Here is a 23,808-nt window from a genome sequence, read left to right as displayed (position 1 = left end):
GCCCAGCCAAGTAGTATATTGCCCAGTCACGTAGTATATTGCCCAGCCCACGTAGTATATTGCCCAGCCACTTAGTATATTGCCCAGCCACATAGTATATTGCCCAGCCACATAGTATATTGCCCAGTCACGTAGTATATTGCCCAGCCACGTAGTATACAGCACAGCCACATAGTATATTGCCCAGTCACGTAGTATATTGCCCAGTCACGTAGTATATTGCCCAGTAATGTAGTATATTGCCCAGCGATGTAGTATATTGCCCAGCCACGTAGTATATTGCCCAGCCACGTAGTATATTGCCAGGCACATAGTATATTGCCCAGTCACGTAGTATATTGCCCAGTCACGTAGTATATTGCCCAGTAATGTAGTATATTGCCCAGCGATGTAGTATATTGCCCAGCCACGTAGTATATTGCCCAGCCACGTAGTATATTGCCCAGCCACGTAGTATATTGCCCAGCGACGTAGTATACTGCACAGCGAAGTAGTATACAGCACAGAGCCACGTAGTATATTGCCCAGTGACGTAGTATATTGCCGAGTGATGTAGTATATTGCCCAGCCACGTAGTATATTGCCCAGCCACGTAGTATATTGCCCAGCCACGTAGTATATTGCCCAGTCACGTAGTATATTGCCCAGTAATGTAGTATATTGCCCAGTGACGTAGTATATTGCCCAGCCACGTAGTATATTGCCCAGCCACGTAGTATATTGCCCAGCCACGTAATATATTGCACAGCAAAGTAGTATACAGCACAGAGCCACGTAGTATATTGCCCAGCCCACGTAGTATATTGCCCAGCCACATAGTATATTGGCCAGTCACATAGTATATTGCACAGCCACGTAGTATTTTGCCCAGTCACGTAGTATATTGCCCAGCCACGTAGTATATTGCCCAGCCACGTAGTATATTGCCCAGCCACGTAGTATATTGCCCAGCCACGTAGTATACAGCACAGCCACATAGTATATTGCCCAGCCACGTAGTATATTGCCCAGTCACGTAGTATATTGCCCAGTCACGTAGTATATTGCCCAGTAATGTAGTATATTGCCCAGCGATGTAGTATATTGCCCAGCCACGTAGTATATTGCCCAGCCACGTAGTATATTGCCCAGCGACGTAGTATATTGCACAGCGAAGTAGTATACAGCACAGAGCCACGTAGTATATTGGCCAGTCACGTAGTATATTGCCCAGCCACGTAGTATATTGCCCAATCACGTAGTATATTGACCAGCCACGTAGTATATTGCCCAGTCACGTAGTATATTGCCCGGTCACGTAGTATATTGCCCACTGACATAGTATATTGCCCAGTCACGTAGTATATTGCCCAGTGACGTAGTATATTGCCCAGTGACGTAGTATATTGCCCAGCCACGTAGTATATTGCCCAGCCATGTAGTATATTGCCCAGGCACATAGTATATTGCCCAGTCACGTAGTATATTGCCCAGTCACGTAGTATATTGCCCAGTGATGTAGTATATTGCCCAGCGATGTAGTATATTGCCCAGCCACGTAGTATATTGCCCAGCCACGTAGTATATTGCCCAGCCACGTAGTATATTGCCCAGCGACGTAGTTAGTATATTGCACAGCGAAGTAGTATACAGCACAGAGCCACGTAGTATATTGCCCAGTGACGTAGTATATTGCCGAGTGATGTAGTATATTGCCCAGCCACGTAGTATATTGCCCAGCCACGTAGTATATTGCCCAGTCACGTAGTATATTGCCCAGTAATGTAGTATATTGCCCAGTGACGTAGTATATTGCCCAGCCACGTAGTATATTGCCCAGCCACGTAGTATATTGCCCAGCCACGTAATATATTGCACAGCGAAGTAGTATACAGCACAGAGCCACGTAGTATATTGCCCAGCCCACGTAGTATATTGCCCAGCCACATAGTATATTGGCCAGTCACATAGTATATTGCACAGCCACGTAGTATATTTCCCAGTCACGTAGTATATTGCCCAGCCACGTAGTATATTGCCCAGCCACGTAGTATATTGCCCAGCCACGTAGTATACAGCACAGCCACATAGTATATTGCCCAGCCACGTAGTATATTGCCCAGTCACGTAGTATATTGCCCAGTCACGTAGTATATTGCCCAGTAATGTAGTATATTGCCCAGCGATGTAGTATATTGCCCAGCCACGTAGTATATTGCCCAGCCACGTAGTATATTGCACAGCGAAGTAGTATACAGCACAGAGCCACGTAGTATATTGGCCAGTCACGTAGTATATTGCCCAGCCACGTAGTATATTGCCCAATCACGTAGTATATTGACCAGCCACGTAGTATATTGCCCAGTCACGTAGTATATTGCCCGGTCACGTAGTATATTGCCCAGTGACGTAGTATATTGCCCAGTCACGTAGTATATTGCCCAGCCACGTAGTATATTGCCCAGCGACGTAGTATATTGCCCAGTGACGTAGTATATTGCACAGTCACGTAGTATATTGCCCAGCCACGTAGTATATTGCCCAGTGACGTAGTATATTGCACAGTCACGTAGTATATTGCCCAGCCACGTAGTATATTGCCCAGTCACGTAGTATATTGCCCAGCCACGTAGTATATTGCCCAGTGACGTAGTATATTGCACAGTCACGTAGTATATTGCCCAGCCACGTAGCATATTGCCCAGTCACGTAGTATATTGCCCAGCCACGTAGTATATTGCCCAGTGACGTAGTATATTGCACAGTCACGTAGTATATTGCCCAGTCACGTAGTATATTGCCCAGCCACGTAGTATATTGCCCAGCCACGTAGTATATTGCCCAGACACGTAGTATATTGCCCAGACACGTAGTATATTGCCCAGTCACGTAGTATATTGCCCAGTCACGTAGTATATTGCCCAGTCACGTAGTATATTGTCCAGTCACGTAGTATATTGCCCAGCTACGCAGTATATTGCCCAGCTACGCAGTATATTGCCCAGCCAGGTTTGTCACAGGTGAAAAAATAAAAAACAAACATATACTCAACTTTCCGAAGGTCCCTTGTAGTCCACAGCAGCGTCACATGTCCTTCTGCCATACCATCTTTGCCACCAGAAACTGCAGCGGAAGATGGCGGCCGGCGGGAGCGGCTCAGCGGACTACAGAGGGTGAGTATAGCAGGTTTATTTTTTTAAAATTATTTTTAACATTACATTTTTTACTATTGATGTCGCATAGGCAGCGTCAATAGTAAAAAGTTGGGGACACACAGGGTTAATAGTGGCGGTAACGGAGTGCGTTACCCGCGGCATAACGCGGTCCGTTACCGCCGGCATTAACCCTGTGTTAGCGGTGACCGGAGGGGAGTATGCGGGCGCCGGGCACTGACTGCGGGGAGTAAGGAGCGGCCATTTTCTTCCGGACTGTGCCCGTCGCTGATTGGTCCAGGCAGCCATGACAGGCAGCTGGCGAGACCAATCAGCGAATGAATAACCGTGACAGAAAGACAGACGGAAGTGACCCTTAGACAATTATATAGTAGATATTTAGTAAGTGATTTTTCTGAGGTACCTTTGCAGCTCGGTTTCTTTTTCCATTTCCTATTGAGGCCGTTATTCGCCCGGATGTTATTTCTGACCCCTCGGCCTTCACTGTTGTAGACGCCTTTATCTGTGTCTTACTAGACTTAGTTCTGCACTATTTATCCAGAATGGTTTCTTTTTACACCTGGACATTGTGTTACCAGATGGTGTGAACATCGGCCTCCACCATCACACTCCGCCATAACATGAGTGCGCTCCACAGAGGACGGCCGACTGACAGGAAGGAGACGACGGCCTCAGTCATTCCCTACACTGCTGAGGTAAAAAGAAAGCCGAGCTCTGGTTGGTTGTACTCTTGTGCTGATATAATAAAAGCCGAGCTCTGATTGGTTGCGCTGATATAAAAGCTGAGCTCTGATTGGTTGCTCTGGTAAAATATAAGCTGAGCTCTGGTTGCTATGGGAAGTACAGACACTTTTCCTGTCAGACAGATCCGACGCCTGAGGCTGATGAGCCTCCTCCTGTACAGCTCCTCATTACCAGGCAGAGCAGGATGATGTCTGCGCCTCACACTCTATGGTGGAAATCCATAATCACATCACACAATGTCCCTCAATTCTGCCCTCCTTGTCTCCTGCTCCCAGTATAACATTACAGTGATGATGGTGATAAACTGGAGATGGCAGCAGATCCAAACAGGACTGTGCCGCATACGATGGCATCTGTGAAATCCATCTCCACAGGAATCAGCCTTCAGTGTGTAAAGGTGGAGAAGATGGCGGTACCCCCTCTCTGAAGACCCCCGTCATTATATCCAATGTGACCTGTTTATTATAGTGTGCAGGGGCGGACACTGACAGCTCAGGGCAAGAAATGTGTCTGAGACCCCCCCTTTATGGCGACAAAGCTACAGATATATATATATATATATAGCCACACATATTTGTCTTACATAGCCTCCTTTATTAGGTATATTGCCGTCCTTTACTATACAGTGCCCTCTCTTGTTATGTACAGATCCGTCCCTTACATATCGGGTTATATAGAGCCCTTTAATATAGAGCCCTGTCTTTATTACCGTACATACCGTCCTGTCTTGTTAGATCTAGAATGCAATAAAGGCTGATGGAGCATGGGAAAGCTTCTTTTCCAATGGAGGAGCTGATGGACTGGTCGTTTGGTCACTGGCTGCTACATTAGCAGTTATTTTATATCTGACAAGAGAGCGGACTATGTAATAAAAGAGGGCGCTGTGAATAACAAAAACAACAAGAATAAACTATGTAAGAGACAGTGCTGTACATAACAGTAGAGGAAGCTATATAATAAGGGACAGCACCATATATAACTAGAGAGGATGGTACATAATAAGGGAAGGTGTTATACATGATAAAAGAGGAAATATGTAACTATGGACGGCGCTATACATAATAAGTGAGTACACTATATGCTAAGGGACTGTGCGATACGTAATAAGCGAGTACACTATATCAAATATAAAAGAGGATTGCCGCGCTCGGAGGCAGATTGCAACGTATCTGCTGTGCTCTGAGCGCGGCAATCCTCTTTTATATTTGATTTATTCACTGCTTCTTAGGCAGACTCACACACTACATCTGCCAGATTGCCTGCCGCTGTAGCTCCAGGTACATTTGGAGTAGCGCCATTGTGATTTGTTGATTCAGTATTTACATGAGTACATTATACTGTATATTAAAGGAATGTGCTATACGTAATAAGTGAGTACACTATATTCTAAGGGACTGTGCTATACATAATAAGTGAGTACACTATATACGGTACTAAGGAACTATGCTATATGTGATAAGTGAATACACTATATACTAAAAGACTGCTATACATAAGTGAGTACACTGTATACTACGGGACTGTGCTATACATAAAAAGTAAGTACACTATATACTAAGGGACTGTGCTATACATAAGTGAGTACACTATATCCTGAGATACTGTGCTATACATAATAAGTGAGTACACCATATACTAAGGGACTGTGCTATATACAGTATATAATAAGGCTACATTCATGTATCCGTATGCAGTGTTGGTGTGCTGCGCTGGGAAAGGTCAGAGAGGCCCAGCACCTGCACACTACAGTACTTTGCTCTGCCCTCAACAGGACAGACAAAGTACGCCTGCGCCGGAGCTGCAGCGTGAAGACCAGAAGAGGACGTCATCCTATAAAGATGGGAGGCCCTGGACCGGACCACGACGCCCATCGTACCAGAACCGCAGCGGGACCGCCCCTGGGTGAGTATAATCTAACCTCTTTTTCTCATCTTAGTCCATGCCCTCATCATCTCTCGCCTTGACTACTGCAACCTCCTGCTCTGTGGCCTCCCCTCGAACACTCTCGCACCCCTCCAATCTATTCTAAACTCTGCTGCCCGACTAATCCACCTGTCCCCCCGCTATTCCCCGGCCTCTCCCCTCTGTCAATCCCTTCACTGGCTCCCCATTGCACAGAGACTCCAGTACAAAACCCTAACCATGACATACAAAGCCATCCACAACCTGTCTCCTCCATACATCTGTGCCCTCGTCTCCCGGTACTTACCTACACGCAACCTCCGATCCTCACAAGATCTCCTCTACTCCCCTCTTATCTCCTCTTCCCACAATCGTATACAAGATTTCTCTCGCGTATCACCCCTACTCTGGAACCCTCTACCACAACACATTAGACTCTCGCCTACCATCGAAACCTTCAAAAAGAACCTGAAGACCCACCTCTTCCGACAAGCCTACAACCTGCAGTAACCACCGATCGACCAAACCGCTGTATGACCAGCTCTACCCTCACCTACTGTATTCTCACCCATCCCTTGTAGATTGTGAGCCTTTGCGGGCAGGGTCCTCTCTCCTCCTGTATCCTCACCCATCCCTTGTAGATTGTGAGCCCTCGCGGGCAGGGTCCTCTCTCCTCCTGTACCAGTTATGACTTGTATTGTTTAAGATTATTGTACTTGTTTTTATTATGTATACCCCTCCTCACATGTAAAGCGCCATGGAATAAATGGCGCTATAACAATAAATAATAATAATAATAATCTTTCAGGATACATCGGGGGCTTATCTACAGCATTACAGAATGCATTACAGAATGCTGAAGATAAGCCCCTGATGCTGGTGGGCTTAGCTCACCTTCGATTTTGGGGGTGACAGGTTCCCTTTAATGAATTTGGGTGGTGGAAGAAAACGTCATCAGGTACTGAGGCATCCTCCGCCTCCTCCCAATTCATTACAAGCCTCTGACAGAGTCTTCTTCCACTTTTCAATTCATTATGAAGTGTCCTATCCAACTTACCCTCTCTGCTCCCACTCCGCAATAAATTTTAAGTCCCCGATAACATCACAATGAATTGTAAGATGGAGGAGGACACTATCAGGGGCTTGGCACCCTCCTCCAGCACCCAATTCATTTTACATCCAAATCTAACATCCTCTTCCCCCTGTTCATAAGTCCATTATAAGTCAACCTTCCTCCCATGCCAATCCCCCACATCCCTAATTGTCCTCCTCCCCTCCCGCATCAAATCATTGTCCTCTCCCTCACCTCCATCATTAGCCTCTCCCCCACCTCCATCGTTGTCCTCTCCACCACCTCCATACTGGTCACAACTTTCATCCAGCCCTGTCCCCCTGATGCTGGTCACTACACATCACCAGTCATCTAACCATGACCTCCTTGAGGCCTGTCATTACACATCTGCTACAGATGGATCTGGATAAGTTGGAAACTTGGGCTGAAAGGTGGCAGATGAGGTTTAACAATGATAAATGTAAGGTTATACACATGGGAAGAAGGAATCAATATCACCATTACACACTGAACGGGAAACCACTGGGTAAATCTGATAGGGAGAAGGACTTGGGGATCCTAGTTAATGATAAACTTACCTGGAGCAGCCAGTGCCAGGCAGCAGCTGCCAAGGCAAACAGGATCATGGGGTGCATTAAAAGAGGTCTGGATACACATGATGAGAGCATTATACTGCCTCTGTACAAATCCCTAGTTAGACCGCACATGGAGTACTGTGTCCAGTTTTGGGCACCGGTGCTCAGGAAGGATATAATGGAACTAGAGAGAGTACAAAGGAGGGCAACAAAATTAATAAAGGGGATGGGAGAACTACAATACCCAGATAGATTAGCGAAATTAGGATTATTTAGTCTAGAAAAAAAGACGACTGAGGGGCGATCTAATAACCATGTATAAGTATATAAGGGGACAATACAAATATCTTGCTGAGGATCTGTTTATACCAAGGAAGGTGACGGGCACAAGGGGGCATTCTTTGCGTCTGGAGGAGAGAAGGTTTTTCCACCAACATAGAAGAGGATTCTTTACTGTTAGGGCAGTGAGAATCTGGAATTGCTTGCCTGAGGAGGTGGTGATGGCGAACTCAGTCGAGGGGTTCAAGAGAGGCCTGGATGTCTTCCTGGAGCAGAACAATATTGTATCATACAATTATTAGGTTCTGTAGAAGGACGTAGATCTGGGGATTTATTATGATGGAATATAGGCTGAACTGGATGGACAAATGTCTTTTCGGCCTTACTAACTATGTTACTATGTTACATCATCTATCATCCAGCCCTGACCTCTCTGACACCGATCAGTAGACATCATCTATCATCCAGCCCTGACCTCCCTGACACCGGTCATTACACATCAACTATTCTCCAGCCCTTACCTCCCTGATGCTGGTCATTACACATCACGCATCATCCAACAAAGACAGCACAGTCCATGGCTCAAAACACTACTCACACAACACAGGGTGAGGGTACCACACTCCAGTAAGACTTTATTGGATCACCAACAGTTAACAATATATTACATTCCCAACAAAGACACAAGATGGCGCAAGTGACAGAGTTTCAGCCTTCCATTGGCTCACCAGGGATTAGAACCTGCGTGATTTCACGGCATCCAGGGTCAACAACCTCAACCAGCTTCACCCGACTTTTGGCAGGCACCCACAAAGAGGAGGTAGCTTCAAGGTTAAGAAGTTGACCGAGCACAGCAAGGTATGTTGCCAAAAAAATTGTCCCATCCTGGGTTATTGTGGGCTCAGATGCGACACTTAGTCAGTTCTCATGGACAAACAGTGAGTCAGGATATTTAAGGAGTCCGAGGTCAATAGCCAGGCGGGTATGTCATAAACAGAGGGACAAGGCAAAGGCATTGTCAAGTAACGGTCTGAGGTCAGAATACCAGGAGGATAGCAGATCAGAGCAAAAGGATTAGACAAATGAATGGTCAGAGCAAGGTCCAAGGTCAGGTAGCGATAGATCAATAAGCAAGGCACTAAGCACAGGGAAAACAATCCACACAGAACTGAAGCCTCGGCTGACTGCTATCTAGGACAGTCAGCTCAGTTACACAACAGGAAGCATCTGGCGAGAGCTCAGCACTAGATATGAGCGAATATTTCAATATTCGATTCGGATTACGTTCGCGGAATTTGCAATATTCGCTGATTAATTTGTCTAATATTCGCCGAACATTACCGAACGCCATTCACGTCAATGGGAGGCAAAAATAATGCATGCACAACACCGTATAATGGCCCCAAATGCTGCCAAAACACATGAAATGAGGGGCAGACACCAGCAAAGTGGCCTCAATTCACCCACAGTACAGATTGCACAGTTCCATAGTTTGTAAGCTTGCGAGCAGGGCCCTCACTCCTCCTGGTATCTGTTTTGAACTGTATTTCTGTTATGCTGTAATGTCTATTGTCTGTACAAGTCCCCTCTATAATTTGTAAAGCGCTGCGGAATATGTTGGCGCTATATAAATAAAATTATTATTATTATTATTATTGTAACATGGCACTGCAACAATCAGCCAGGCATGAGGTATCGGGGTCTGGGACAGCATTTACAGCTTTCAATAGAACATCACAGTAAGACGAGGTGGTTGAGGGATCGGTGTAGACCTCCTGTACTGGGACCCCTGATATCACATGTAACACCTCTCCCTGCTTTCATGCTGAGCCACATTCAGGTGGCACAAATATCAGTTTTGTAGACCACCATTGTCAGAAAAATGTAAGGATAGTAACACGGGTAGTTGAGTCCAAGGCAGTGGAGGCCTGACGGTGTCTGAGGCATACTGCTACAGGCAACATGAAGGAGACCCAAACAGGAGTGTTCACATTTCCAAAAATTACTGGCAGACACCACCAAAGTGGCATCAATTTCACCACAGTAGAAATAGTAGAATAGGGACCGACAGGTCTACCACTAAACCCAATCCAGCAGAAGGACACCCAACCTGGAGTGTTCACATTAACACATTACGCCATAAAGGTTTAAAATGCTGCAGTGCCGCAAGGTCCCCCTGCTCAAGAAGACACATGTGCACCTGTCTGAAGTTTACCAAAGAACACCTGGATGACCCTGTGAGTGATTGGGAGAAGGTGCTGTGGTCAGATGAGACGAAAATTGAGGTCTTTGGCATTAACTCAACTCGCCTTGTTTGGAGGAAGAGAAATGCTGCCTATGACCCAAAGAACACCATCCCCACTGTCAAGCATGGAGGTGGAACATTATGTTTTGGGGGAGTTTCTCTGCTAAGGGCACAGGACTACTTCACCGCATCAATGGGACAATGGATGGAGCCGTGTACCGTAAAATCCTGAGTGACAACCTCCTTCCCTCCGCCAGGACATTAAAAATGGGTCATGGCTGGGTCTTCCAGCAAGACAATGACCCAAAACATACAGCCAAGGCAACAAGCAAATTAAGGTCATGGAGTGGCCTAGCCAGTCTCCAGACCTTCATCCCATAGAAAACCTATGGAGGGAGGTAAAGCTCCAAGTTGCCAAGTGACAGCCTCAAAATCTTAATGATTTAGAGATGATCTGCAAAGAGGAGAGGAGCAAAATTCCTCCTGACAAGTGCGCAAACCTCATCATCAACTACAGAAAACGTCTGACTGCTGGGCTTGCCAACAAGGGTTTTACCACCAAGTATTAAGTCTTGTTTGCCAGACGGATCAAATACTTATTTCTCACTGCAAAATGTAAATACATTTATATAATTTATTCAATGTGACTTTATGGATTTTATTTTTGATATTCTGTCTCTCAATGTTAAAATTAACCTACAATTAAAATTACAGACTGTTCATGTCTTTGTCAGTGGGCAAACTTACAAAATCAGCAAGGGATCGAATACTTGTTTCCCCCACTGTATAGACCTCTCAAAGTCACTTCAAATGTGAGGTCGTCCCTAAAAAATGGTTTTGTAAATTTTGTTGGAAAAATGAGAAATGGCTGGTCAAATTTTAACCCTTATAACTCCCTAACAAAAAAAAAATTATATTTCCAAAATGATGCAGATGTAAAGTAGATGTGTGGGAAATGTTATTTAGTAACTATGTTGTGCGATATGACTCTCTGATTTAAGGGCATATAAGTTAAAAGTTTGAAAATTGCGATATTTTCGCCAATTTATTTTTTCACAATTAAACGGGAGTCATATTGAAGAAATGTTACCACTGACATGAAGTACAATATGTCACAAGAAAACAATCTCAGAATCAGCAGGATCCATGGAAGCTCCAGAGTTATAACTTCATAAAATGAGTGGTCAGAATTGTAAAATTTGGCCTGGTCATTAAGGTGAAAACAGTCTGGGGGTGAAAGGGTTAATATAACATAATAGTCACTACTAGTATGATGCTCTCCAGGAATATGATACAGATAGACCTGCGGCCTGTCGGAGGTTATAGCAGGGGATAACGAATACTGCAGTGATTACAGTCAGACACCAGGTGGCGCCAGAGTACTGTACACAGCATGGAGGGTCCTGCGGCAGGAGACTATGCATATATGAGATAGAATGATCGTGTTCTGGTCATGTGACTTCTGTATTATTGATATCGGTAATAAAGTACATTATAATATCTACATCGATAGCGGATGTGCACGCTACAGAGATCTGGTGACCTGTATAGTGCAGTAATATTGGGGTACAGCCATGAAAACATCATTTTTACCGCAGTCTGCAATCATTTGTGAAAAATCTTCTCATGCAGTAAAATCAACGCCCATACTGTTCCCTAATAATTAGATCACTCTGGAAAAAGGAAAAAATGGCCGAGGCGTCATTCCAAGATCTCTGCTCGCTGTCAGTGAATGAGAACAGAGGCTGAAAATTCACTCTGACCTAATTCTGCTGACAGCTGAGGGTTTGCTACAATTGTATCTAGTCTGGACTGCAACCTTCATACATTTTACCTGCTCTGATACATTGTAACAAACTATAGGAGAGAAATCTATCCTGACGATGTGTTTGTCTACCAGACTGGATACATAGTGCCAAACCCTCAGCTGCGAGAACAATGTCCAGGCTTGGTCTCTGTGTGTAGCAAGAAACTTCCTGCAGACATCAATCGGTCCTGTAAGGGCGGAAGAATTGAAATATAAAGGGCCCGACTCATTATTGTGTCTCTTTTGTCTTTTTGAGTCTTTTTTTTAATTTATTTTGACGTCTATTTTCTACAGTTTTTTTTCTCTTTTTGCCCTCGCCAGCGCAGGTTTTGTAATCCAGATGTTTGCTGTAACATAGTAACATAGTAACATAGTTAGTAAGGCCGAAAAAAGACATTTGTCCATCCAGTTCAGCCTATATTCCATCATAATAAATCCCCAGATCTACGTCCTTCTACAGAACCTAATAATTGTATGATACAATATTGTTCTGCTCCAGGAAGACATCCAGGCCTCTCTTGAACCCCTCGACTGAGTTCGCCATCACCACCTCCTCAGGCAAGCAATTCCAGATTCTCACTGCCCTAACAGTAAAGAATCCTCTTCTATGTTGGTGGAAAAACCTTCTCTCCTCCAGACGCAAAGAATGCCCCCTTGTGCCCGTCACCTTCCTTGGTATAAACAGATCCTCAGTGAGATATTTGTATTGTCCCCTTATATACTTATACATGGTTATTAGATCGCCCCTCAGTCGTCTTTTTTCTAGACTAAATAATCCTAATTTCGCTAATCTATCTGGGTATTGTAGTTCTCCCATCCCCTTTATTAATTTTGTTGCCCTCCTTTGTACTCTCTCTAGTTCCATTATATCCTTCCTGAGCACCGGTGCCCAAAACTGGACACAGTACTCCATGTGCGGTCTAACTAGGGATTTGTACAGAGGCAGTATAATGCTCTCATCATGTGTATCCAGACCTCTTTTAATGCACCCCATGATCCTGTTTGCCTTGGCAGCTGCTGCCTGGCACTGGCTGCTCCAGGTAAGTTTATCATTAACTAGGATCCCCAAGTCCTTCTCCCTGTCAGATTTACCCAGTGGTTTCCCGTTCAGTGTGTAATGGTGATATTGATTCCCTCTTCCCATGTGTATAACCTTACATTTATCATTGTTAAACCTCATCTGCCACCTTTCAGCCCAAGTTTCCAACTTATCCAGATCCATCTGTAGCAGAATACTATCTTCTCTTGTATTAACTGCTTTACATAGTTTTGTATCATCTGCAAATATCGATATTTTACTGTGTAAACCTTCTACCAGATCATTAATGAATATGTTGAAGAGAACAGGTCCCAATACTGACCCCTGCGGTACCCCACTGGTCACAGCGACCCAGTTAGAGACTATACCATTTATAACCACCCTCTGCTTTCTATCACTAAGCCAGTTACTAACCCATTTACACACATTTTCCCCCAGACCAAGCATTCTCATTTTGTGTACCAACCTCTTGTGCGGCACGGTATCAAACGCTTTGGAAAGATCGAGATATACCACGTCCAATGACTCACCGTGGTCCAGTCTATAGCTTACCTCTTCATAAAAACTGATTAGATTGGTTTGACAGGAGCGATTTCTCATAAACCCATGCTGATATGGAGTTAAACAGTTATTCTCATTGAGATAATCCAGAATAACATCCCTCAGAAACCCTTCAAATATTTTACCAACAATAGAGGTTAGACTTACTGGCCTATAATTTCCAGGTTCACTTTTAGAGCCCTTTTTGAATATTGGCACCACATTTGCTATGCGACAGTCCTGCGGAACAGACCCCGTTGCTATAGAGTCACTAAAAATAAGAAATAATGGTTTATCTATTACATTACTTAGTTCTCTTAGTACTCGTGGGTGTATGCCATCCGGACCCGGAGATTTATCTATTTTAATCTTATTTAGCCGGTTTCGCACCTCTTCTTGGGTTAGATTGGTGACCCTTAATATAGGGTTTTCATTGTTTCTTGGGATTTCACCTAGCATTTCATTTTCCACCGTGAATACCGTGGAGAAGAAGGTGTTTAATATGTTAGCTTTTTCCTCGTCATCTACAACCATTCTTTCCTCACTATTTTTTAAGGGGCCTACATTTTCAGTTTTTATTCTTTTACTATTGATATAGTTGAAGAACAGTTTGGGATTAGTTTTACTCTCCTTAGCAATGTGCTTCTCTGTTTCCTTTTTGGCAGCTTTAATTAGTTTTTTAGATAAAGTATTTTTCTCCCTATAGTTTTTTAGAGCTTCAATGGTGCCATCCTGCTTTAGTAGTGCAAATGCTTTCTTTTTACTGTTAATTGCCTGTCTTACTTCTTTGTTTAGCCACATTGGGTTTTTCCTATTTCTAGTCCTTTTATTCCCACAAGGTATAAACCGCTTACACTGCCTATTTAGGATGTTCTTAAACATTTCCCATTTATTATCTGTATTCTCATTTCTGAGGACATTGTCCCAGTCTACCAGATTAAGGGCATCTCTAAGCTGTTCAAACTTTGCCTTCCTAAAGTTCAATGTTTTTGTGACTCCCTGACAAGTCCCCCTAGTGAAAGACAGGTGAAACTGCACAATATTGTGGTCGCTATTTCCTAAATGCCCAACCACCTGCAGATTTGTTATTCTGTCAGGTCTATTAGATAGTATTAGGTCTAAAAGTGCTGCTCCTCTGGTTGGATTCTGCACCAATTGTGAAAGATAATTTTTCTTGGTTATTAGCAGAAACCTGTTGCCTTTATGGGTTTCACAGGTTTCTGTTTCCCAGTTAATATCCGGGTAGTTAAAGTCCCCCATAACCAGGACCTCATTATGGGTTGCAGCTTCATCTATCTGCTTTAGAAGTAGACTTTCCATGCTTTCTGTTATATTTGGGGGTTTGTAACAGACCCCAATGAGAATTTTGTTACCATTTTTCCCTTTGTTACCATTTTTCCCTGTCAATTCATTATTTGCGGATTTTCTAAAAAGTCACTTTTTTCTTGCCCATAGTCTCCCGGAGTGCTTAATTTATTTTTTTATATGTTAGAAATATTAGCGAAAAGTTATCGAATTGTGCATCTAAAGAGTTGTAAAGAAAGTAAAAGACAAAGGACGCGATTCATTATCGCATTTGCACCTGTTTCTGTCTCGTTTTTGGTGTTTTTCCAGGTTTTTCATTTGCATCTCGTTCTTTTTTTTTTTTATTTGCATCTTTGTAAAGTCTGTTTTATGTTCTCCTGTCTTTTTTCTTGCATTCACCATTGTGAGCAGAGTTTTACGTTTCCAGCTAATTCATCACTGGCGACTTTTTAAAACGTTTGAATATTTGTTGCAATCGTCGTCCCGTTTCGCCCCAGAGTGATGTTCTGGGCACTAGGAATTTCACACAATTTTTGCACCATTTTATGACTTATTGCAAAACATGAAAATAACGGCGATTGTTTACTTTATGCAAAATTAATGAATGGCGGGAGCAATTGTGGCACAAAAAACAGCAACTAATACCACAACTACGGTAAAAAGAAAAGTGTCTTAAAAAAAGCACAAATGGTGAATCGGAGACAAATAGGAAGAACATTCTTTCTTTATTTTGAGCAATTCTCTGAATTCTTGTACCCGCGGATGCCATTTTCAAGAATTTGGAACAAAAACCACCAATGAATGCTACAGTATAACACAAAAAAATGAAATAACCTAACACAAATAATGAATCAGGATCATACTGTAGGGGAAAGTTGTAAAACTTTTCCGCTTCCTTGATATTGATGGAAATCCCAACGTTGTAATCATCCGGTTCCATTTCGTTCTAGTTTTCTATAAAGCTCTGTGGGCGGGTGAGGGGGCGGAGCTTCTGAACTCCTTAGCGCATGACTTTCCCAAGCTCCGCCCCTGCAGTGGGTGTGGCCGATCACGACCTTCGCTTGCTCCTCAGGTTCAGCAGACTTTCCTTCTGCTCCTTCTCTTGGCCATACAGACTGGGGAGCTGGAACGGATCCTTCTTCTGCTCCGGGGTGTTATAAGGACAAACCTTCAGATGCTCAGACATGGAGGCGATGTCAGCGAGCGTCCACTGCTGTACCGGAGAGAAGAGGCTGCTGAAATTCCAGACCTGAAAACACAAGGAACGCATGGCAACATGAAGGGTTAATCAAAAATGGTGCTTAGCAAAAAAATGGCTGTTGTGGAGCTTTTGGGGAGAGGGGTCAACTCTTGTAGGCCTCATCCCTCTCAGAATTAGATGGCGAAACTCTAAGCAAGACTACAATGGTCCAAGGATTGTGGAAAAGGAGTGCCAGGGAAAACAAGCAGCGAGCGCTTCTGTCCGGGGGTAAATATCAGCAAAACGTAGGAAATTTTAATCTAAATCATCTTAAATAGAAAATAAAACAAATCTACAAATAGTTTTCAATAAAAATCTTATACCATTTGGTTTCCCCTTCGCGTCTCCATGGTAACAGACTACAATCTGATTGTGTTGTCAGACTTTCTTCCATCTGGTAAATTCACACACGGAAGATCTGATGCAGTAATTTCTGCCCCAGTTCTCGCCTTCCTGCGCTGGTGGAAGAATTCAGAATGATGGTACCGATGGATGAGAATACGAAGGTTATATCAGACTACACAGAGATTGTTTGTAGTATGTAACTATGGAGACGCATAGGTCCGCGGAGGAGCTGTATGGACGGAAGATTTTTAATCAAAACTAATTGTGAGGTTTTTATGTAATGCAACATTTCTAATCATTGCAAATGTGGATATATGTTTAGTAATAAGACGGTACTTCCTTTATGGTGGCAGAATGACCTCATGTTTGTTTCCTGCCTCTTTCCATGACCCTAACTGCGGACACTTCCGTTCCTCTGGGGAGTGGTCTGCACCACCCTGAAGTAAAATGGACCAATCAGAGCTGGGCCTCCTCTCCAGGGGCGTGATCTGCCTCCATAGTATCTATGTTTTCTGTGACCCACCTTCTTACGGCATCTCCATGACGTTCCTCCATGGGAGTAAGTCTTCTTCTCCCAGTACAGATGGACCATCCCCCTCTCCTGTAACAGCGAGGCGCAGATATCTCTCATGAGGGACGACACCTGTGAGAGCTGACACAGGCTGAAGCTGTCCAGGAAGCCAGCGATGTGCTGCAGGACCTCCAGCGGCAGGTTACTGAGAGAGTCCTTGCTTTTCCCTCGGTGGCTTCGGGACAGATTGGGTCTTACACCTTCATATAAAGTCTCGTCCACCAGCGGTTTCATTGCAAACGTCTTCATGTGATTGCTGTAGATGACCTGTGACCTTTGCCCCGCGGCCTGAAACCTGTTCAGTATGAAGGTGCAACCCAAGTAGGAAAGAGGGCAACGTTGCTGGAACCACCCGTCCAGGCAGGACTGTATGTCCGAGTGGACGTTCCTGAAATGTGACGCAATCTCGTCCCGGCGGAAGAAGAGGTTACAGGAGAAGGTAAAGGAGGAGTTGGACTTGTTGTGTCTGGTGCTCACACACTCGCTCTCGATGTCCAAGTACAGACCTAAACTTCTCATCTTCTTCTCGGCCAGGAGGTCTAATAGAACAGTCTTGTGGGTGAAAGGATCAACTCCGAAGTCATAAGTCTGGGTTCCTAAGTCAATGAGCAAGCCATCGAGCGCTTTCATCTGAGACACGGCGTGACCCCTCACCTCCCTCTCGAGAGCCACTAATAAAGTAGTGCTGATAGTTTCGGTCAGTGGCAACTTGTCTACTGGGACTCCTAGGTCGGAGGTGTCCATCAGTTTCTCAGCTTTCTCCTTCTTGCTGCTGTCATCCCCAAGTTTCGCCCTCTTGCCGCAGTAGCTGGTCGGTATCTTGAAGGTGCACACCGTCTTCACCTCTTGGGCTTCCAGTTTGCCGTAAACAAAGTCCTTCTCTTTGGGGGTGCACGCGGCAATCTGCCCGAATCTTATCAGCATACTGCCATGGTGCACCAGGTACATGTTGAAACTCCCACAATCCACCTCAGTTTTCAGTCTCTCCAGGACGCCCTCTTGCCACGGAGCAAACCCTGTCTTCTCAAGATCGACCATCGACAGCTTAGCCGCTTCTTCTGCTTTTTTGCCTTCGTTCGGGTCTTGGTTGTTCTCGGTTTCTGTTTTGGGTTTGTTGCCGGGTGTTTTGCTTGCGTCAGGCAGTTTGCTGCCAGTCGGACCAGTACCAGACTGCAGATACTTGGCCGCTTTCATCTCTTTGCTAAATATAGTGTCCCACACTTTGAACTTTTCTAAATCCATGTCGCCCTGTCCCCGGGCCAAGGCTTCTCGCTCATACTGAGTCAGCCCAACCATCTGACCATTGTCCACCTTCTCTGGATCTGAACCCCCGACTGCACCCTCCTCCTGCTCTGACTCAGATGGACCTAAAATGATTGTGTCTTTTGGATCCTCGGAGAGTTCCGGATAAAGTTCGGCCATTTTCAGGGAGCTAAAGAGAATCTTCTGGTCTCTCAATGTCAGGGCCACGTCCAGACATTCCTCTCCAACCTCTTCCTGCAGAAGATTCTTGTAAAGTGGCTGAGGCTTGAGAATAGTCGGCCATCGGTTCCAATCCATGGAGCAGCAGACCACGCTTGCTGGACAGACCCTCAAATGTTTCGCCTGTTTGCATCGGGACATTGAAAAAGGGCAGCCAAATACAGAGTTCAAGCAAGGCACCCACTCGTTGGGGCACAGAAGATGATGTTCATCCTCTTTGCACATGTGGAAGGTGGCACCGCAGTGCAGCTTGCAGTTGATTACAATACAGGAGACACCAGTATTGATAGGAGCATTGCAGCGCTTGTTGAAGCAGTTCTGGCAGTGCCGATGCTGTCCAGGTGGAGGCCGCTGGGTCCTTCCCTAAGGGTCATTAAAAAAAAGAGGTAAAATAATTTATTTAATGAATTATTTATATATACAACAATTACCATACTATACAAAATAGCATATAATAGAAAGAAGTAGCAGCATGGTACTGAACATACTGAACATAGTAGCTGTGAATCCAGCATTGGGTTTGATAAAACACTTACTGGAAGGTTGCATCCTTTAAGAAAACATACAGCAGTACAGGACAATGTAGAAGCCAATCCAGCACTCCGTGAGATAAAAACACTCACTGGAAAGCTGAACCATGGGGTATAGTAAACAGTAGTACTGTGTAATGTACCTGGGAAACCAGCACTGGGGTGAGATAATAAACACTTACTAGAAAACATCAATATCATGGAGGACATTATACAACAGTACTAAGCAGTGTAGCTGGAAATACAGCACTATGTGATAAAGTTACTATACAGCTGCATCATGGATGACAATATACAGCAGCATGGAAGACCATATACAGCAGTACTGAACACAGTAGCTGTGAATACAACACTCTGAGATAAAACACTGACTATAACAGCTGAACTATGAAGAACCATAAACAGTAGTACTGAGTAGCGTAGCTGAGAATTCTAGAAAGCAGCAGCATAGAGGACATTATATAGCGGGACTGAGCACTGTAGCTGTAAATCCAGTTCTGGAAACCAGCATTTGCTATTATTTCACAACATAAGATCCAGTGTTCTTGCACACTTTTATATACAGTACATATGGAGTATAATTCCAATCACTACCAAAGCTTTGGGCGTGACTGGAGCAGAAAATGTCACTCAAGGTCAGTACAAGCAGTTTTCATGAAGATTTAAGTAGCAAAATGCAGCAAAGTCTGAAGATACATATCAAATTGTGAGACACCGGCCCCAAATCAGACTGCTCCATAGAGACGACTGGTTTGATGGGTGTTATGGCAATCATACTGGTTGATAGCACTCACCATGGTCGTTCAGTCTTCACCTCCAGCCAGGAATTATTCAGATCTCATCTGTGAATAGAGAAGTTTATAATAACTTATCATAAAAAATTACTAGTTCAGGCGACTGCTCAGAAAAAGCCGTCCTGTGTACACGAGGAACATTTCCTTCTATCCTGAATTTTCACCAGTTTTCTCCTTTCTAACTTTCAGTCATCTCTGACCTACTAACTGGAGACCATTGGCTGTGATGCCTCCTATTCACAGCAAACTCAGACATGAGGGATTCATGCTCTCGTCTCTATTGAGCACGTGTTCAGAAGCAGCATGAAGGACATTACACAGCAGTACTGAGCAGTGTAGCTGTGAATCCAGCTATGGTGTGAGGCAAACACTTACTGGAAACAGCATCACCATAGAGGACATTATATTATAACATAGTACTAATTAGTGTAGCTGTAAATCCAGTCTTTAAGGGAGAAAAAGCACTTACTATAAGAGCAGCAGCATGGAGAACATTACACAGCAGTATTTAGAAGTGTAGATGTGAATCAAGCACTGAGGTGAAATAAATCACTAAATGCAGCACCAGCAGCATGGATGTCATTTTGCAGTAGCAATGAGCAGTATAGCTGTGTATTCAGCACTGGGATGTGTAAATGCAGCAGTAGCATGGAGAACATTATACATCAGAATTTAGCAGTGTAAATGTGAATCAAGCACAGGGTGAGATTACAGTCACTAAATGCAGCAACAGCGGCATGGATGACATTGTGCAACAGTAGTGAGCAGTGCAGCTGTGCATGCAGTACTCAGATGTGATAAAACGCTTACTATAAGAGCAGCAGTAGCATAGAGAACAATGTACAGTATTTAGCAGTGTAGATGTGAATAAAGCACTGCGGTGAGATTGAACAGTCACTAAATGCAGCACGGATAACATTGTGCAGAACTAGTAAGCAGTGTAGCTGTGTATTCAGCACTGGGATGTGATTAAACACACTTACCAAAAAGCAGTGCTATGGAGAGCATTCTACCGTAGTACTGAAAAGTATAGCTGTGAAATCAGCACTGTGGCAAGATAAAGTAAAGCACTTAAAAAGAAATCAACAGCAGCACGGAAGACATACAGCAGTACAGAGAGGTATTGCTGTGAATCCAGCTCTGTGGTTAGAATACTTACTTGGAGCAGCATCAGGACATTGCACAGCAGTACTGAGGTGTATAGCTGTAAATTCAGCTCTGAGTGAGATAAGAAAAAAAAACACTTAGGGCTTATTCAGTTGAAAATTGGTCCAATCTCAGACTGCAAGGCACAGACTGGCCGAGAGCCTCCCGACCGGAGCGTGACCGGTTCATGCATTTCTGTGAGCCCTTAGGCTATTTTCACCAATCCGTTTGAGCAGTAGAAAACAGATATAAAATTTTCAGTTATCGCTCCCGTTCACTTCAATGGTTTCGTTTTTACTTCTTCAGTTTCCATCTGTTTTGCATTTTCAGGATAAAAACAGATTCATTTAAGAACGGAAATGTCACGCTATACTGCTGAGGGTTAATGCAGAGTAACGCAAGCTCCACTAGATGGCAACAGAGTGAAGAGTGAGCTAAATATCCTGCTGAGAAGTAGTCCCACAGCAGTACAGCGAAGCCACCACCAGGTGGCAGCAGAGTAGTCAGAGGGCCGAGTCAATACCAGGGGAAAAGGCAGTACAAAAGGGAAAACCCGAGGAGCGGAGTCTGAGGAGAGCAAGGGTCAGTACCAGTCAGTAGCAGAAATACTAGGAGTGAGATAAAATCAGGTAGAGTCAAGCCAAAGTCAGGTATCGGGAGATCCAAACAAACAGGGAAATAAGGAGCTGAGACAGGTAGGCGGGAGATAAACAAACAAGGGTCGGGTTAACTGAGTGCAGCAGGACAGATCAGGAACTCACCAGAGCCAGCTAGCCCGCCGAAGGCCAGCAATATAACAGGGAACAGCACAGATATATAGCAGACCGGACACGGGAACCAGGCTGAGAAAGCTAACCCCTGACATGACCAGACTGGGAAAGACAAACCCCGGCCTGGATCATGACAGGAAACTTCTGTTTGTGCAAATCCTCCTTGCGCCGGACTCCATGTTATTCCATACACTGAAGATCAATCTCATTGACATGCTCTGGATATTGGGGGTCGTTGTCCTTCTGCAAAATTACCGGTGAGCTGGCTACAAACTCTTTTTCTCTTTGTTTACCGGTGAGCTGGCTACAAACTCTTTTTCTCTTCTGCAAAATACCCTGATGGCACTACATGATAACTATCTGCAGCCGGACAACAACCCCCAACATCCAGCCAATGTCACTAATAAGGAGGAATCCTGGGGGAGATGATCCGGAGCCCTGATCTCCCATCATCCCCTCTGTGTGGGATCAGACAGAAGGATTCGCACAAGAATCATACACAGAAGTATGAACTGTGTACAAATGAGAAGAAGTGATGGAGGTGACGGGCGGTCACCAGATACTGATGACGGAGGTGATGGGCGGTCACCAGACACTGATGATGGAGGTGACGGGCGGTCACCAGACACTGATGATGGAGGTGACGGGCGGTCACCAGATACTGATGATGGAGGTGATGGGCGGTCACCAGACACTGATGATGGAGGTGACGGGCGGTCACCAGACACTGATGATGGAGGTGACGGGCGGTCACCAGATACTGATGATGGAGGTGACGGGCGGTCACCAGATACTGATGATGGAGGTGATGGGCGGTCACCAGATACTGATGGAGGTGATGGGCGGTCTCTTTTTTTTAGTTTGTTAATTGATAAAAATAAACCATTAGCTCTTATATATGAAGCTTCTTACTCTGCAGCATCTACTCCACACCTGCCTAAGACTTTTACACGGTGCTGTATATTCCTGTGTTCTGCTCCCGGTGCCCCCTCAGTGTATAGCCTTCATGCCGTGCCCCCTCAGTGTATAGCCTTCCTGTCCCCGGTGCCCCCTCGGTGTATATCCTTCATGTCCCCCGTGCCCCCTCAGTGTATAGCCTTCCTGTCCCCGGTGCCCCCTCGGTGTATAGCCTTCCTGTCCCCGGTGCCCCCTCGGTGTATATCCTTCCTGCCGTGTCCCCGGTGCCCCCTCAGTGTATATCCTTCATGTCCCCCGTGCCCCCTCAGTGTATATCCTTCCTGCCGTGCCCCCCTCTGTGTATATCCTTCCTGTCCCTGATGCCCCCTCAGTGTATATCCTTCATGTTGTGCCCCCTCCATGTATATCCTTCCTGCCGTGTCCCCGGTGCCCCCTCAGTGTATATCCTTCCTGCCGTGCCCCCCTCTGTGTATATCCTTCCTGGCCCCTGTGCCCCCCCATGTATATCCTTCCTGCCGTGTCCCCCCCTCCATGTATATCCTTCCTGCCGTGTCCCCGGTGCCCCCTCAGTGTATATCCTTCCTGTCCCCGATGCCCCCCTTAGTGTATATCCTTCCTGCCGTGTCCCCCCCCCCCCATGTATATCCTTCCTGCCGTGTCCCCGGTGCCCTTCCTTGTATTCCCCGTACCCTCGTTGCCTCCTCTGTCCGTACAGCGGCCCATCCGCACTTGTTTCCCAGTCTCTGCCCCCCGTCCTGTGTTGCCCACCTAGACCCCTCCATTCTGGGGCTCCTCACCTGTCGCTGGGGGTCCGCTCACTTTGCCTCTTTTGCCCTCATGTTGGTGCAGCCGCTCGCCGTGTGACAGGACGGGTCATGTATAAATAGCCGGTCGGTCGGCGTGTGCCGTCTCCGCTTACACGTCTGCTGCTCCCATTAACCCTCTGCTCAGCGGCCGCTTGTGACTGTGTCCGGGGGTATAATGCACAGCTTGGGGGGCAACCCAGACTTCCCCGGCCCCCCGATAACACCAGGGCCGATTTACCGCATTATTATCCGGTGTTAATGAAAGTCTGCACAACCCGAACCCGCCGGGAACACAAGCCGGGAGCGTGGACGGACCGGCGGGGCACAGAAGCCATATTGGGGTCTGATATTTGGGCTTCATTAGTTATAGAATGCGAGAGGGGTCCGACCATTAACCCATTCATGACCAGGACAGTATAATTATTTTTTACCAGTTCTGTAGGATTTGGTGTAATTGACGGTTTCCTATGAAGGGCTTCAGCGCCCCCCGCAGACCGCTGCTGCTAGTGCAACCAACAATCGCTTCAAAACCTGCTGTTCGTGACT

At 45.2% G+C, this 23,808-nt stretch overlaps 1 protein-coding gene across 2 annotated transcripts; it reads right to left on the bottom strand.

Moving 5' to 3' along the window:
- Positions 1–15,367: 15,367 nt before the first annotated feature.
- FBXO40 (F-box protein 40) lies at positions 15,368–23,408 on the bottom strand. Of its 2 annotated transcripts, XM_069760490.1 has the most exons (6): positions 23,254–23,408; positions 20,782–20,840; positions 20,606–20,669; positions 19,623–19,670; positions 16,769–18,661; positions 15,368–15,909 (listed from the first exon to the last, which is right to left on the bottom strand). In XM_069760490.1, the coding sequence occupies exons 4-6, from the start codon at positions 19,623–19,625 to the stop codon at positions 15,709–15,711; spliced, it is 2,097 nt and encodes a 698-aa protein (XP_069616591.1). In that variant the 5' UTR covers positions 19,626–19,670; positions 20,606–20,669; positions 20,782–20,840; positions 23,254–23,408; the 3' UTR covers positions 15,368–15,708. The 2 variants fall into 2 exon arrangements, with proteins under 2 accessions (XP_069616591.1, XP_069616592.1); XM_069760491.1 differs by lacking the exon at positions 20,606–20,669 and having other exon boundaries at positions 23,254–23,304.
- Positions 23,409–23,808: the final 400 nt, after the last annotated feature.

This window comes from Ranitomeya imitator, chromosome 3 (assembly GCF_032444005.1).
Source record: "Ranitomeya imitator isolate aRanImi1 chromosome 3, aRanImi1.pri, whole genome shotgun sequence".
NCBI classification, from domain to species: Eukaryota; Metazoa; Chordata; class Amphibia; order Anura; family Dendrobatidae; genus Ranitomeya; species Ranitomeya imitator.
This window is presented reverse-complemented; position numbering and strand designations above follow the sequence as displayed.

What these genes read in the sequence shown, in the direction of transcription:
- FBXO40 (XM_069760490.1), bottom strand. An exon ending in CATGGAGATGCCGTAAGAAG is followed by an intron (nt 15,910 to 16,768) that starts GTGGGTCACAGA and finishes TTGTGTTTTCAG; the next exon opens with GTCTGGAATTTCAGCAGCCT.